At 35.9% G+C, this 17,085-nt stretch overlaps 2 protein-coding genes across 3 annotated transcripts; one reads left to right on the top strand and one right to left on the bottom strand.

The window, feature by feature from the left end:
* Positions 1–423: 423 nt before the first annotated feature.
* On the top strand, positions 424–8,021 carry LOC147402950 (uncharacterized). The gene is made up of 7 exons (XM_086438367.1): positions 424–896; positions 1,478–2,284; positions 2,763–3,118; positions 4,665–4,876; positions 6,345–6,601; positions 6,694–6,872; positions 7,391–8,021. The coding sequence occupies exons 1-7, from the start codon at positions 686–688 to the stop codon at positions 7,472–7,474; spliced, it is 2,106 nt and encodes a 701-aa protein (XP_086294493.1). The 5' UTR covers positions 424–685; the 3' UTR covers positions 7,475–8,021.
* Positions 8,022–9,139: 1,118 nt separating this feature from the next.
* LOC147402949 (histidinol-phosphate aminotransferase, chloroplastic-like) lies at positions 9,140–15,897 on the bottom strand. 2 transcript variants are annotated; one of them, XM_086438368.1, is made up of 10 exons: positions 15,314–15,897; positions 14,997–15,211; positions 14,633–14,716; positions 13,559–13,713; positions 13,351–13,448; positions 13,123–13,231; positions 12,252–12,409; positions 10,237–10,379; positions 9,960–10,100; positions 9,140–9,548 (listed from the first exon to the last, which is right to left on the bottom strand). In XM_086438368.1, the coding sequence occupies exons 2-10, from the start codon at positions 15,204–15,206 to the stop codon at positions 9,417–9,419; spliced, it is 1,230 nt and encodes a 409-aa protein (XP_086294494.1). In that variant the 5' UTR covers positions 15,207–15,211; positions 15,314–15,897; the 3' UTR covers positions 9,140–9,416. The 2 variants fall into 2 exon arrangements, with proteins under 2 accessions (XP_086294494.1, XP_086294495.1); XM_086438369.1 differs by lacking the exon at positions 14,633–14,716 and having other exon boundaries at positions 15,314–15,894.
* Between the last annotated feature and the right edge of the window lie 1,188 nt (positions 15,898–17,085).

The following is a 17,085-nucleotide window of genomic DNA, read 5'->3' as shown; positions in this document are numbered from 1 at the left end:
GTCTCTAGCTTTATTATTATTTATAAAATAACTTTAATCAAAAAGTTATTTTAATTTTTGAATTTTTAAAATTTAATCATGATGAAAATGTTCAAATACAATAGGAATTTCTTAATTTGTGCCCTTAGAATACACCTTGAGAATAAACATGTGAAGGTATTTTGATAAAAACAGATTTTTTTAAAGGGCATTTTCGATATAAAATTTAATTTCGAAAGTGAAGCAATAGGGGGAAGCCATTGTAAGGTAGAGTATGGTACTCATAGATCTGATCGTGTCCACGTGGCAAATTTACAAGCACTTGAAAACTTGTATAACTGAATCAGATAATACGATATTTAAACAAAATTTCAAGGGTGAAGTTGTAATTTCATTTATCCAGGTATAACTATAAATAATCGCCGTTTTTTAATTCCCAACAATTAATCTCTTGTCCTACCTCCCTCAGTTTCTCATTCATCTCCGCTTTGCCGTCTCGACTCTTCTGAAATAAAAATTAAAAAAAAAATAGAGAGAGAAAGAGGGTGGGGCACCTGATCTCCTTCAATGGCGATTCAAAAACCCTAGAAATCTTTAAACAGAGATGAACCTTAATTCTTCGATCGAATCAATCTATAAATCCATCGAAGTTTATTCAGATTTCTTTCTTTAATTTTATGCGAGAAAACCAGAAAACAATGTAGGAATGGCTCAGTACAGGCAATCATGCTCGTCAGCAGCATCAGATCACGTCTCCCTCGGGATTCGGGTTCCGCACAAACAAGGATTGAGGAATCGAAGATTTGGTCGCTCTGATAAGAACAATCGCACTATCTCGATCGGTGCAGTAGTTGTGATTCTTTCTCTCGTTCTCTTCGTCACCATCTTCGCTTACTTCTACATCTCCAAAGACAGAGGTCTGTGTGTGTGTTTGATCTTCTCTATACTTGCACTGTATTGTTGCACTGGAAAAAGAAATAATCAGAAACCGATGTATAAATGAATCGTTAATATAGGTTTTAAATCACCGAGATTCAAACAAAATCTCGAATCACGGGTCTAGATTCTGCAAATATCGACATGATTCAGTCAAAATCGTAAAAAAATCCCTAAATTTGCCTTCGTTTGGACAGGATTTAGTTGAAATAGGTCGAAAATTTGGAAATTTCACCATAATTTCGATCAATGCATCTTTATAAAAAAATATATATATATTTTAACAGGAAACAAGGAATTCCGGATTTAATTGAGGCTTTGATACTGAAAGTTTTGTACAGGATTTGGCTGAACTTGGTCGAAATATTGAAATGATGTGAAACAGAAATTAAATCTTGAATTACTACATTTCCCCTCAAATTAAAACCTTGGCTCATTGAGTGCTTTTGGAATATCATATCCATCGGTATTTTTTTTGGAAGTTATTCTTGATTGTTTGCATCAGTAAGTATGTTAATTGATTTTAAACGTTCGAATGACTAGAAAGAGATGGGCTTTGCAGAATTGGACAGGTCTAATGGCCAGGATGATGACTTGAAGAGTGATTCGGATTTTCTAGCCAATGTGACTCGCATTAACAATTCTAGAGTTCTCAAGTTTGGTCAAGGTTCCATTTCTCATGGACGGGATTCGAGGTACTGGGACAGGGATGACAGGAGAAGGGATGATGAATACAATGAGAATGCGTCAGATCTTGCTAAGGTCGATGATAATAATGATAAGTCTACTGATAAGGATCATGTGAAAGAGAGGGCTCTTGGTAATACTCTAGGAAAATCACGACAGAAGCCGAGATTGGATCATAAAGGTGGCGGTTTGTATAATGAAGCTGGGCGTGACGAACTGAAACTTTATGAAGCTGAGTACGAGGCTTCTCTGAAGAATGTTGGGCAATTAAGACAAGTGAATAGCAATGAACATGATGGACTCTCTGATGGCATGGATTTGGGATTGCAAAATGAAGAGGCTGATTCTGAAGATGAATACGACGATGGTATTGATTCTCATGATGCTCATGTGTTAGAAAATAATGATATTAGACGTGATAGTGATGACCCGTCTTATGTGGCAAAAGGCCATGAAGATGATGGTGGAGTGTCATTTAATACCCTTGACGTTGGAACTAGAGACCCAAAGTCTGATGGGGAAGCTGAGGATTCTGATGAGGTCTTCATCAATACATCAGGGGATGGTCATGTTAAAATGGATTCCAGGCGTGCCAATGTTATCAATGGCCGGTCTTCAAGAAGGTCTAGCATTGAAAAGAAGTTGGATTCAAGAAAAAAAGTGAAGCACCACAAGTTCTCTGGTAAATTTCTTTATTCATCTGGATGATAGCATTTTTGTTTGTTCAGTTGTATGAGGAAGCAATGAATCTTTGATGAGCTTTGTTAAGGAGTAAACTTACACATCTCATATGTGTATAGTTTCATTAGGAAGTAATTTAATTTTCATAGGCAAATTAAAATAGATATTTGAATGGAAATAAGTCTCACCTTGTGAGGATTATAGAAAACTTCATTACAAATATCGTAGAGACTCCCACCAGTAATACCATTTAGTAGATGATGGATACAATGAGAATAAATGAATATCTCTTTCTTTGGGCATAAATTATTTTATATAATAATTTCTCGTGTTCCATTTTACAGTTTCATTCATTTCGTTAACAAACAAATATAAATTTGCATTAAGCACATGTTAAGCTTTCGGCATGTCACCATGTAATTCCCAAACTTCGGCTATATGTTACTTGCCTGAAATCTGTATCATTTAAAATTCTTCAGGTTCCTCCTGTGAGATGAAGTTCTTAAACTCTACTGCACAGCTTGTAGAGCCTTTAGAGGGTCGGAAATTTTCTAGATTTTCCTTGCAGTTTACCGAAGTGGAAGAGAGGCCCAGTGGAGAAGAACAATGGGAGCCCAGATTTGCTGGCCATCAGAGTCTCCAAGAAAGGGAAGAGTCATTTTATGCACGTGATCAAAAAATAAACTGTGGGTTTATTAAAGGTCCTAAAGGATTGCCAAGTACTGGATTCGACTTGGCAGAAGATGATGCAAGATTCTTGAGTAGTTGCCACATAGCCGTGTCCTCCTGCATCTTTGGAAACTCTGATAACTTGAGAACACCTACTGGTAAAACGGTATGAGATTAGTTTTTGTTTGTCTTAATGATAATTGTGGTTATTGAAAAGTTCAAGCGGATGAATTTTATAACTGTGCCATAGCTGCGGTGATTGTTGTCATTCCTTCCAGTTGGCTTTCCTGCATTATGATTGAATTGAAATGTTTGTTGAATTATGGAGATGCTAAGAAATTCATTCTTAAGAGTTGTGAGTCATTACCTCCATTAAACATTGTCTTACACTAAACTGCAGTATCCATATTCCTCATCTAGCAAGGTGGTGTATTTTGTTAAGGAATATGCTCTGGGTCAGTAGTTACTACAGATTTTGGGAACTAGAGTTTTCCATATCTTGTTGGTAAAGCAATAGAAAGTTAATCTAGGTAGTGATATCTGACAAGGACACTTGTGTTATGTGTCCAACATATATACATGGTGCTGAAATGAATTTTTTGAGAAGCCCAAATCACAGACGTGTTCCTTCACCTGTATCATAGTATAGTTTATAGTTATATTTAAACCAGAACAACATTTTAATAAGAACATGGAAGGAATTATACAAGACTTGCCTATAAAAAAATGAAAATTAAAAGAATACCCTGCATAAATCATAAACCTTTCCAATGACTTTATAACTAGTGATATAAGAGGGAAACACATTAAATAAAGCATAACTTAGTTCATGGAGGAGATAAAACATTAACCCTCTTTTGGAAATAAATTACACATACAAAAGATTTAATTTTCTACATGTCTGGATGTCTAAGCAGCAAACAAACTAAAAATGCCTGTCGTTGTTAAATAAGAGTTAAATGGCCAGTGCAGGTTTATAAGTGTTTTATATTAAGTGATGGCTACTGTAATTTCGGATATAATTTATTTAGTATAGACTTTGGTGTCTTAAATTTGGTGGTGATAGTTAAACGGGTCAAGTGTTAAGGTGGGTATTTGACCAGGGTCTAGACTGCTCTAACATCACCGTGGTTGTATAAACATTATGCCTACATTTTGATGGAGGCCTACATGGTTCAACCATTTACTTTAATTTTATGAGATGGTCTATCAAAATCATCTGCATGCAAAATGTTAGGGGTGTTGGTTCTATCATTATAACATTTGCAAACATTTATGGGCCACTTTTGCCTTGTTTTTCACTCTCAGGTAAGACTGAATGTTAGAATGTATTTTCTTTCATAAATCTGCTATTTGTTGTTTAATTTGGACATTTGGCTTCTCTTATTCAAAATATATAAAATATTATATACATGGATCATGTTCTGATGTACACGTTTGCTGCATTTCCCTTGTAACGGTCAGGCCTAAATACCCCATGTGTTTATATTCAAACATATTTCAACAAACCAACCTGTGTCTGTTACTCACACATTTGCTTTCATGCTTGTAATACCACAACTGGTGGAGGTTGTTCCAATCACGTAGTGTTTAGTGATAAATAGCAACCTTGGCATCAAACTTATTTCAGCAAATCTATGAGGCAACCTTCTATTTGAGAATATTATCTAAATTATAACTGGTGGCTCAGTTGGCATTTTCTCTTCATGCAGGTCACACGTTTTTCTAGGAAAAATGTTTGCTTTGTCATGTTTATGGATGAGGATACATTGCAAACACTTTCTTCAGAAGGTCAAAAGCCGGACGGTATGGGTTTTATTGGTTTATGGAAGGTTGTGGTGGTGAAGAATCTACCATATACCGATATGCGGAGAGTGGGGAAAATACCAAAATTTTTAACACATCGACTTTTTCCTTCTGCGAGGTATGAACTATACTAACTAGATGATGGAAACATCGTATCCAATTTCATGGTTAAATCATAGATATATAGCCAGCTCTTATTACTTGTTTAGTTCCCTGTTCTATTACAAATTTTCAGAATATACTTATTTTAACAATCATCCCCATTGTACCCAGGTTATAACTTTTTTTTTATTTTTTTAACATCAAGATAGCCCCCGGCCTGAAATACATTATAGTTTTCTCTTCTGTAATACATTATTGTTCCCAATTTTCTACTGATAAAAAAAATATGCATGTGATATTTGAATATCAATTTCTGATCTCTATTTTCATTCTTTTTAATGTGTCATATGTATGGATGTATAGGGGCCACATTTGAGGCGGATTTTTGTTGTCTGTTTGAGAGTAAATTCATTTGATAAACACTAGTAGACAATTCATAGAGAACATGCACAATGAAGGGTGCTATATAAACCATGATTCGATGTTACATGTTTTCTGGTTTCTTCTTCACTCTTATTGCATGCCCCAAGTTCAAGCACAAGTCATGAGAAAGTCACTATGACTGTCAATAGCATTGCAAATTTAAGTCCACTGGTACTTAGCGACAGGTTGAACTGATAACAGTGGTTTAAAAAATAGAACTCAATTGGAAGTACAAAGGATTATATACCCCCAAGTGAAAAACAGAAGACAATAAGAAATTGCATTTTCTAGTTACAAGTTGTAACTAGAATGAAGTATCTTGTTTGAGACTCCTGGCACAAAATTGAGATTTTGAACTATTTTTCTTAGAACCAAATTGAATAGGCAAGCCCCTTCTTTTTGTCAAATGGCATTTCATATATAAATCTTCCATGAATCCCAATTCCCTCAGCACCAGGAAATTTGCAGAAGTGCCACAGCTATTCCCTTGGAAAATGCAACGTGAGGAACGCATTCATTCGTCTTTTATCTAGGAACTTATTATTTATGCCCCACCAATACATATTGTCCAGGTTGCTCTGGGTTTCTATTTTTGTGCACATGATTTCAAGAAGCCACTGTAGCTCTATGAAAGGCTCTATAGTTGAGAAGGTACTGGATTGGCGAAATCCAATGATTTTTGCCAGAGAGACTAAGGAGAAGATACTGTGTCTTTGTTGTTTAAGCTAATGCAGATGCACCTATTTTGTGATGTAAGAACTGTTTTTTTTTTTTTTTAAATAAAAAATCTGTCCTTTCTTGTAGAACTGCACTAGATATCTTTTTACATGAACTTTTCTTTCGAAGTTTGAGGTATGGAGCTCTGACTAAAATATATTTCCCAGTCTTACAGAGTTTGGTAATGCTAAAATATTTATTTTTAATGGAAATCCTTGAAAATTTTGTTCTATTCATGTATGTTGTGCAATCTTGTATAGAAATATCCATTTTTTTTCTTTTGGGAAGGTGTTATCCCATCGAAACAAACTTCTGACTTCTGGTTTATGATGTTTTGCTCTCAGGTATTCAATCTGGTTGGATAGCAAATTGCGCCTTCAAAGTGACCCTCTTCTCATCTTGGAATATTTTCTGTGGCGAAAGGGTTATGAGTATGCAATTTCTAACCACTATGACCGTCACTGCTTGTGGGAAGAGGTGGCACAAAACAAAAAGCTGAACAAGTTCAACCATACCGTTATTGATCAACAATTTGAATTCTATCAGGCCGATGGGTTGAAAAGATTCAATGCTTCAGATCCAAACAAACTACTTCCCAGCAGTATGAACTAAATTATGCGATCTTTATAATGCAAAATTCAAAGTTGAATTTATCTATAGTGCCTCCTTTGCTGTTGTTTGTGCTGTGAACAGATGTCCCTGAAGGGTCTTTTATTGTGAGGGCACACACGCCAATGTCCAACTTGTTCTCTTGTCTTTGGTTCAACGAGGTTGACCGATTTACTCCTCGTGATCAGCTAAGCTTCGCATATACATACCTCAAGCTGAGAAGGATGAATCCTGGGAAACCATTTCGCCTCAATATGTTCAAGGTACATGTTATTTAATAATGAAATCCTGACACAAATGAGCAAAACCCTAACTGTAGATTCTTATAACCTTAAGAGAGCTTATATGGACACACTAACCTTTTCTTGTAGCACACTAATTAATGAAGTTCTATATATATGAGGAATGCTAACGTCCAAGAGCTCATGAGGATGTAGCATTTTTTACAACATTCACTTTCCGATAATACCCCTACCCATTTTATCTTTTAGTGAAAGTAATAATCCCTTTGAGTTTGTAGAACTTCTCTCTTTAGTAGAAAACTAAGTCGGAGAGCTTTGGAGAAAAAAATCTAGAGAGGGTGCTGTTATTATAAAAACAGAAGGGTTATTAGCCCCCCTTCCCTCCCTCTTGACATCAATTTGATTCCATTGTTTGGAGTAATATAAACAAATAAAAGTTGGTTTGGTAACATAAGCTCTAATTCAACTAGTTTTTCTCGTCTTTTCTTTTTTCTAATAATTTTTTTGTCTGTTTTTTCATTTGGGTTACTTTATTATAGGATTGTGAGAGGCGGGCTATAGCGAAACTATTCCATCACAGGTCAGAGGAGAAGCAAACCATCCCTTTACAAGTAACAGAGTGACATTGGTGATGCTCAGTTTTGGATAGAAAGCTTGGGCTCTTTGCATTTATGTTGTATTTTATGCTTGGCTGCATTCCTTCCTCGCTCTCCAGGTTCAGCCAATCCCTCAAGAGGTGGTATACACTTACATGTAATCCAATGCTATGAACATTGCTGCTCGTCAACATGATCATTTCCTCTCATTGTGCAGCATGGGGTAACGGGTACAAACAAGTGCTCGATTCTTTGCTTATTTCATTTTGGTCTGCCCATCTTTTTTTGGTTTGAAAAAAAGAATCTACAATTGACTCTCAACACGCATCTTATTCTATATCTACTACTACCACCACCACGACGACGATGATTACCTTATTCACCATTGACCTGCAATTTCTTTTTTTCTGTGAAGTTGATTCTTGCATTGAGCCAGCCAACTTGTTCATTGTATCAGTGAAGTCCGTTATCTGAATTTTTGATTGGTCATTTGTGGTTGTATGGTATTTAGGCCATTGATGAGTTGGTTTTATTAATTCCATGGATGCTGCAAAAAATGTCTTGTTATTTCTTCTTCATCGGCTATTTTTTGTTCTCTATTTTTATGTAAGAATAAAATGTATAATCGTCCAACAGAAATAATTATTTTCCATGCTATCAATTTTGATTAATGGGTCTAAACAACATGTAATCAATGATGAGGTGGCAATGGATGGTCAAACAAGAGTATTCTGCTTTGACTTGGCTTGCATGGTCTTTTACCAAATCCCCCCCAACACTCCCCCTTTACCTTCTCTTTGTTTAGGTAGGTAATTCATGTTATTTAGAGTGGGACCATTACTTAATGGTGAGTCCCACTGTAGATAATATTTTGGAAAAACTGAGTTCCAAAATGAATTTATAATTTGAACATAAATAAAGGAAATAATATTAATTAACCACCATTATGAGGGAAATAAACTGGTTTTAAGTTGATGCCTGATACCCCCCTTCAAGGAACTAAAGGGCAATGATTGTAATTTTAATTTATTTTTATTTTATTTTACAAAGATGACCTTGATGATATTAAGTTCCGAGTGTAAAAGTGGGGGCAATATTTTCTAAGCCTACACAAAAACTACAAATAATAATTTCATAAGGGTGCACGTCATGACCACCCATCCCCACCTCCATATTTCTTTTGAGAATGGTGTATTTAGACTTGAGAATGACCACTTAGCTAGGTTCAAGGTACTGATGTTAACTATTAGCCGCTAACCCCACCAAGTTATATGAAAAAAAAAAAGAAAAAAAGAGCAGCCTCGAAACAAAAGCAGGGAATTGAGAAAAAGTTCTAATTGCCATGATCCTGTCAAACCTCACCGATCGAGTCTGAGACCAGCAAGCAGCAAGTATTTGTTTAGAAAGAATGCAATAAATAGCCTGATTTGGTAACCTCTGCACATTTGTGTCTGCATTACTCAAAACTGTGATCCTATCCATGTTAAACCCTTTTCCATCTTGCAATAAAATTTCCAAAAAAAAACCCTTTGAACTCCTTAAAAGAGTTTATTCCAAAAGAATTAAAACGCCAAGATAGATCAAACCAGTTCTTGTACAACGGAAAACTGTGATCCCATCCATGTTTGATTCATAACAAAATTTCCAAATCCTGTTTTTTCCTCTTTTAAACCAAGTGAATGGGGCTACAGCTGCAATCAACAACAATTTTGATTTCTTTCATTGTCTACAGTTATAAAGAACAGATGTATTTTGCAGTTTGAGGGCATAATTTAAATCCTAAGCAAACACAAATTTGCTGTTCAAGAGAGATGACCAAATCATTTAATCCAAAATCATTCGTGGAAAAGATTATAACCTTTTTCTTCTCCTGTTTTCATTTACTCTCCAAAAGTTGATGTGTCGTGTGTATCTCAGGATAAGGTTGGTGACTGCATGAACTCTGACATGCTTCAGCTCTGGAAACATATCACCTCAATTCGTCAAGACACGACATTAAGATGGCTGTGTGTTCAGGCTTCCCAACGGAGATCCGAACATAGTTCCTCAGTTCTTTCTTCTTATAGTGCTTAATTAGTACACCCATTTTCTCCAGATCTTCCTAAAATAATTATGAATGAAAGGAGTGATAAATGCGACTGAAAATAATACCGATCCCCAACCCCCCAAAAAAAGATTAAATGGAAGCAACGCTTTTTTTTTATAGGTAAGCCAGACTTGAACCCACGACCTCGAAAGTTGAACTGCAATATGTCTATGGGTCCAAGCCCAACCCGGTTATTAGGTTTGGTCTTCAAAAAAGAGCCAAACGTGATTGTCGACCAAATAATCAATTTGTGAAAAGAAGTTAACAATGACAGACAAAATTTTCAATGATAGACAAAATTTTCTCCTTAACCACAGATTTCGTAGGTGCAACAACCGACAAACTAATAGGAAAATCATTGTTAACCATGTTAGTTAAAATGTTTGGAGATGAAAAAATAATTAGGTTCAAGAAGAGTTTATGTACCTTTAGCTTCTTGGGATGCTTTCCCGATGTAACCTCACAAAGAATGAAATTAGCATAGCTTGGATATGGCTTCAAAAATGGTACTTTATTCAGACGCTTAAAGAGTATCTCCCTTTCTTCTGCTAATAGCGTTGTCATGTTCTGTGGAGATTGCTGACTAGTATTAGAAATGATACTCAAGTGCAAGGTACTTATTTCACACTTTACCTTAACTATGCATTGTGAAAATATGTTGTAAGTAGAAGTGTGAGAGAAAGCCCATTAAAAAAAAAGGTACCTCTAGATAGATGGTATTTTGCAATGCTACACAAGCAGCAACTTCAGCAGGAGTAGACACAGTATATGGTTGCTTGGCTCTCCATAGATATTCAATAATGCTCAGTGGAAATGCTCCATATCCCACACGTAGTCCAGCTAAACCTGTTTCAACACTTACTTTAAAATCCTCACAGTTTCACCTAGAAAGGATTTTAACAGAAATATGGACATTTTGATGTTAATGGAGTTCTCTATACAATGGAACATGCGAAAATCCAACCTAAATAACTAAGGAACTGTATCGTCGATATCAATCCAGACCATTCAATCAGTATGGAGCACAGAATCTGAAAAAATGGTTACAACAATATCGCTTTTCAAACACAATTCACTAATAAAGAAGGCATATAGATGTCTCATCAGGGGGGGCATTTTTTTATGCGACCGGCTATTGTCCCCACCCCCTTCGTAAGTGGGACTAATCCCTGCGGATATGACCAATTCACCACAAACGAGAGCATTGGGTTGAGTCACAGGTGGGGAGACTCGATCTCACGACCCTGGGGAGCACACCTAAGTCGTTGAACCACTGCTCCACCACTCAGGTGATGATTAAGGAGCCAAAATGACAATAAAGCCCCAAAAAAATATCTCTTCATACTTTACCCCAAAACAACAACCCACTCACCAACCAAAGTTGATTTGTATTCCATGAACATGTTCTGAATGAATGACCTACGAGAAAAACTCTTGGGGGCCCATTACATTCCAAGAAAGTGTCTTCATGATGACTTTTAAAGTCTGTTTGGATTAAAAGTAGATGGTAACTTTGGGAGAAAGTATCCTCTAAAAAGTAGAAAGTAATTTCCTATTCCTTTTTAAAAAGTTAAGATTTTTTACTTTTGAATGCAGTTTTCTAAAATGAATACAAACTAGCTTTTTAACTTCTAAAAGTAAAAAAAAAATTACTTTTTTTATGTGCATCCAAATGGCCTCTTTGCGGAGAAAAGAACGTGCAACGCCTAGGACAATACTCTACGCCAAAGTGCGCTTGGGCAACCACTTAGTGACTAGTGCCCACCTAGGGGACGGCCTAGATGCTAGGGGTCCTGGCTAGACGAGCACTCAACTAATCAAAGCTTTAAATACAAATTTGGCTAACCATAGATCTACGTAGCACTGTGACATTGGTTGACCTGAGGACCTGACAAACCAAGCATGTCTAGGCAAGGTACACAAGTGCAACTGAGCTGTTGAAGGTGAAAATGGTAACTAAAGGATGCTGGATTATGCAAGTCAGAAGAAATTGGCATGGATTTGGTAACTTTCATGAATCGTAAGCCAAAAAAAAAGTTTATGTTGGTCCTTGCCAATATTGGTTTCTTCTCATGTTTATTATAGTTTATCATACAAATAGCAGGAAAAAAAAATGATAAATGAAAATAAGCAATTCATCGAAGTTAACTAGGAAATTATGAGAGTTAATGAGGCACATCACATTCGGCTCAAGACACATGATTTAACATACATGGATGTGGCACAAGAAGACAATCAAGATTTTAATCATGCACAATCAAGAGGGTAGAAGCAAGCACAACAGATATTGAACAAAATCAGTTGGAATGCCAGACTGATAGTTCCATAAATTACCTATAAGTTGATATTAGCAGTTTGACATTATTTTTTTATTGTATTTGACATTCTGTTCAGGGCTACAAGCATGGGATCTAACATCCTAATTCTACTCATGTTACAGCTAAAGAAAGGAGATAGGGACAGTTGAGACATGTCAACATTTAAATTATACAATATCAGGATACTACGAAGAGTTAAATATGTATAAATTGAATTAGTTTGACTGTTGGAACAACAGATATCATGTATCTCCATGTTACCAATAAATGGCTATAAGTATTTCACTAATAATGCAAACTTTTACTAGAGAAGAAGGAAACAGGCCCAATTACTTTCCACAGAAACTTGAATATTCAAAAAAATAAAAATAAATAAGAGAGAAATAAAGCCAGAAAGTACCAGCTCTTTTGCTAAATGTCCGAAGAACAATTAAGTTATCATGCTTCTTTACCCATACCATCCTAGATTCCAACCCAGAGAATTCAATGTATGCTTCATCCAGCACAACCAATATTGGTAGATCAAGAATCTTCAAGAGATCCTCGTCATTGATTATACTGTAAGAAAAATAAATAATAAATAAGCAGACAATGAATACCATAGAAGAACCTCTACAGAGACATCTCATACTCCAATCATGCCTATGGCGTCCAAATTTGGAAAATGAAGTCTGCAACGTCACTCTGCATAACTCCCAGATCAAATATCACTAGAGTTAGGGATGGTTAAGAGTCATCATATTGGTTTTCCATATTTCATTGTCTTACTATTCATAATGGCAGTTATTTCAAACTTAGACAATTGTTGTTATTTACCACTATTTGAGATAACTTAAATTTCCAATTTTGATTGCAGAATTCAATATTCATTTTGAAACACCTTTGTTTTTTTTTACATTTTTTAATATTAAATGTGGTACCGCCATTAGATAATTCCATTCCATTACTGTTATATGTAACAACTCCTGGCCTATGCATCACCCAGTAAAATTATTTTAAGTATGGTTTCTAATCACCGGATGAGAATATTTTCTGAAATATTATCCCAAATCTGTTCAGTAATCCAAGTTTTAACCATAAATCAAAAGGCCAAAATCAAACAGCCACTCTAGTTTCTTGGGCTGTCACCTATTTTGGAGGTAGTCCACTAGTTGGGACATATATAGAATATGTAAGTAGGCTACATTAAGGGTGATGGATCCAAGGTCCCTCAAAGAACAGTCTTAAAATAATGCACAAAGGAGTTGGGATAAACTATATTAAAAATGTACCTCCCATCAGGATTGTTGGGAGAAGCTAGGAATATGCATTTTGGATTCTCCTGCTTAACAACTTCAGCAATGCCCACTACATTCAAGCTGAAGTCTGGCTTCCTTGGTACTACAAAGTAGAATGATGAAGTATAAGTGATCATGCACATATGCATTTAGATATCAAAAAAGAATCGAATAAAAGATTGGAAAGGCAAATCACAAAAAGCAAGAAATATTTAATTCTACCATTGATGACCACAGCTCCATTAACTCCTGCATTAAATTCGTACATCATAAATGTTGGAGGGCAGTCTACAATCTTGTCACCAGGATCAAGAACAGCTCTGTTGTGGAAGATCAGGAAACAAAAAAGTCAGGTATTCGTTTGAGTTGGTAACAACATGCACTTAAGGGGAAAATATGGCTAAATTTCACAAGATCTTTGATGTCTAACCGCATTATCAAATCAATGAGTTCATCTGTACCACAACCCACAAGAATATGATTGGACTCAAGGCCTGAATCTTCAGCAAGGGCAGCACGCAAGCGACGGCTCTCAGGGTCGGGGTAGACATATGGGAATTTCATAGAGCCCAAAGCTTCCAGCACCTATAAACAATCTGGAATTTGGACTCAGAACAAAATGTATCTTGAACAACCAGGTTTTTTCCTGACTATATATATAACATACAAGTCTTACAGGTACAGCTACATCCATAAGAACTTTCATGCTAACAATTGATAAACCTCTTTTCGTGCACAACCATTACTAGCGCCATTAAGAGTCATGTGTCAAACCCATTTTATCTTATATACATAAATAGCATCCCTAACATAAGCATTATTGATCATTATCTATATAAACCGGCTTTATCCCCTTATGTTAGGACTGTCATAAAGATGTTTTATATATATATATAGGGTCAGGTTCAAGGGCCATATGAGAAAACATATGTAAAAACTTTCGTTTTTAATAAAATTTTAAAATATGGGTTAGAAATTTTGGATTGAGCTGATTTTTTGTGAGGATGATCTCTATGATGGGAAGATCATCCAAAAAAAAAAAATCAGCCCAATCTGAAACTTCTAACCCCATTAAAAGTGATTTAGAATGTGGACCGTCAATTTTTTACCAATTTTTATCACTAATTTGTAAATCACTTTTGATGGATTTAGAAGTTTCTGATTGAGCTGATTTTTTGTGAGGATGATCTTTTCATCATAGTGACCATCCTTGCAAAAAATCAGCTCAATCCAAAACCTCTAACTCTTATTTTGAAAAACGAAAGTTTTTTCATATATATTTATAATAAAACATAACAGTAGGACCCACTCTACTACAGTTTTGTGGAGGATAAATATCCCACTCCAACTACAATGGAGTGGGGTCCACACTTCTCATTTTATTGTCTTTCCTCTCCTCCCTCTTTTTCAATAATATACATCCAATTTCACTATCTTTCCTCTTTTACCCCCCTTTTTCAATATACCCTCTAGTGTGTGTATAAAAGGGAGGTAAGCGACTTGCCTCTGGAGGGGGACCATAAGGGTTTTCATTTGCATCTAGTTTGAAGATGTCCTCAGGCTTCCTTCCAAGACGAGTAGACAAAACCTGTATTAAGTAACCAAAATTTTCAAAATGAAAGCAAAACTCTAAATTCATTAAAGTTGAAACAAATAATGGCAGAATCAAAACTGGAATATTAGAAACATTTGTGCAAATTAGCTTTTTTTATCTCACTAAATCAAATACCAATTAGTTGGCAATAAATCAACTATTAGAAGGATTGCGAAAACAACCGAAAACATCTACTTTTGCTGTAAAAGAATAAATAGTGGACCTGAAGCATCAAAATACAAAGAAACAACCAAATGGGTTTGGATTGAATTACCTCAAAAGGCAAAATGGGTTGGTAAGGGGACAACTTCTTGAGATGGGGGCGAATGAATGAGTCGCCCGACAAACGTTCCTGACCCTCGTTGACATGTTTTACAGGTATTGTTGAGACCATACAACGGACCGATTTGCGATTTCGTTTGAATTGAGACGATGAGCCAAGACTGTAAGGAATGGAAGCTTGAAAGATATCAGCCACGTCCATTAAATCTGCAATTGTAAAGAAAAACTAATAGATTCAGTGATGCCTGTAAGAAATTAAAGAATGAGAAGAAATGAAGGAAAATCGGATGAGAGGTTTAAGGGACATACCTGGAATTAGAAGAGAAGAAAAAGGGTGGAAAAGGAATGGCCTTCGAATGTCTGCTGCTCACTACTCAGTCTAGAACAGAGAGGACAAAACCCTAAACTCTAGAAAAGTATTGGTTTTTTTGGTTATATTCAGACCTATTTTATTACGTCCAGGAAGACAATATGTGCAAGAAATGTGAATCTCCCAAACACTTGGCACTCATTTACCGCATGCCACGTGGCATATATGAATATCTTCCGAAAAGTACGATAGAGATTCAGTGAAGTGGTGTTTCAAATGATCTTATCCAGCAGTGCCCAGTGCAGTGGATCTTATCATCCTTGCATGGTCAACACCATTGGATTCCTAGTGAGCTACTCGCATAGGTAACGGTTGTGTACATTACTGTGATCAGTCCGTGATCCAACGGTCGTAAGAAGTCATTTCTGAGTGATTGCAGGTTATCATACAACACCCAGTCTCACTATACTTTGATCTTGAGAGATTGAAAGATGATGTGGATTTTTGGCCCGTGGTGATACAACTTGTAATTGTAAGAGTGGAGATGGAGTGGGTCTTCTGTTAAGAGGAGGGATCGTTAGAGTTGAAGGAATCTTTGGTATGGTAGAATTTTGTTGACCAATTCTCAGAGAGTGGAGACCAATCTATCGTTTTTTTTTTTCAAATACGAAAAAAAAAAAAAAAATTGGAAATGATGCGGAAATATCTAAAGGATGATATTTTTAGAGCTGCTACTGGCACCCTAACTTTTACTTATTACACCTCAATTAAAAATAAAGAAAAAAAAAATTTAATTGCACGCCACTAATATCTAGGGTGGGCTAAAGTGCAACAAAAGAAACTAAAATTTTGTTTTTAAGGGCACCCACAAAATTAAATCATTATTTTTAAGTTCGTCTCTCTCTCTGTGTACTGTATATCAAGAATTCCATGTCATATTGGGGAATTTCCCTTCTGTTAGGTGGATTGGTTTCTGGATTTTCCTTGCAGTGTGAAGTGACGTCAGATTTAGAGCACTTCTATTTCAGCCCCATTTTTCCTTTTATATTCACAAAAATTAATAATATTAAATACAACACTCATATTAAGAATAAAGAACCTTAAATGTTTTAAGATTTAAAAATTCTAGAAGACCTTTTTCGTCTTTGAGTATCATATATAGAATTAGAATTCAAAACAATTGACACTTTCCTTACTAAGTACGATTTTAAGCCCTACTAAGGGTCAATTTGCTCAAATGGATTTTCCATATTGCCACCAATTCAAATCCAAAACATTAATTTCAAAAATAAGTTTATTTTGGACTTGATTCAATGTTTTGAAAATAAACGGCTACCACCAAACCAAACTTTCACATAACTCCCAAATTTAAATTTAAAGTTTAACAGTGAAAAAATAACTTTTTCTGAATTTTTTGTTGTTGGTGAAGTTCATTGAATTTTGTCCTCTACAACCTTGAAGCATTCGATCATGGTTTTAGATACCATACGTCGGCCTAAGCACCCTTAGTAAGGCTAGTCGGACTCATCAAAATTCTAATCCTCATCCACAAGGCTCTGATGACTGCCTTTCCGTTCGCCCGGATGGCCACGTATAACGGGCGATGTTGGTCGGGATTCCAGTATGTCAGCGTCAGAGAATGGTTTCCTATTGGTTTCTCCCTTGGACGTCAGTTGATCCCCAATGACGGGAACGGAAACATCAAACTCACCCTTGGCATGAAAAGCAGAAGCATAAGTCAGAGTCTTTAACTTCTGCACTAACTCCCCAA

This window comes from Akebia trifoliata, chromosome 4 (genome assembly GCF_017979445.1).
Source record: "Akebia trifoliata isolate Shusen 1 chromosome 4, ASM1797944v1, whole genome shotgun sequence".
In the NCBI taxonomy this organism is placed as follows: Eukaryota; Viridiplantae; Streptophyta; class Magnoliopsida; order Ranunculales; family Lardizabalaceae; genus Akebia; species Akebia trifoliata.
The sequence above is the reverse complement of the archived record's forward strand: the minus strand, read 5'-3'. Positions and strand labels throughout refer to the sequence as shown.

Bases quoted from the DNA above. Each gene is read 5' to 3' on its own strand.
- LOC147402950 (XM_086438367.1), top strand. From the start codon at position 686: ATGGCTCAGTACAGGCAATCATGCTCGTCAGCAGCATCAGATCACGTC. The intron at 897-1,477 runs GTCTGTGTGTGT...TGGGCTTTGCAG, and splicing joins CTACATCTCCAAAGACAGAG to AATTGGACAGGTCTAATGGC. The intron at 6,602-6,693 runs GTATGAACTAAA...TGCTGTGAACAG, and splicing joins AAACAAACTACTTCCCAGCA to ATGTCCCTGAAGGGTCTTTT.
- LOC147402949 (XM_086438368.1), bottom strand. From the start codon at position 15,206: ATGGACGTGGCTGATATCTTTCAAGCTTCCATTCCTTACAGTCTTGGC. The intron at 12,410-13,122 runs GTACATTTTTAA...TTTTTCTTACAG, and splicing joins CCCAACAATCCTGATGGGAG to TATAATCAATGACGAGGATC. The intron at 10,101-10,236 runs GTACCTTTTTTT...CAATCTCCACAG, and splicing joins AAAATACCATCTATCTAGAG to AACATGACAACGCTATTAGC.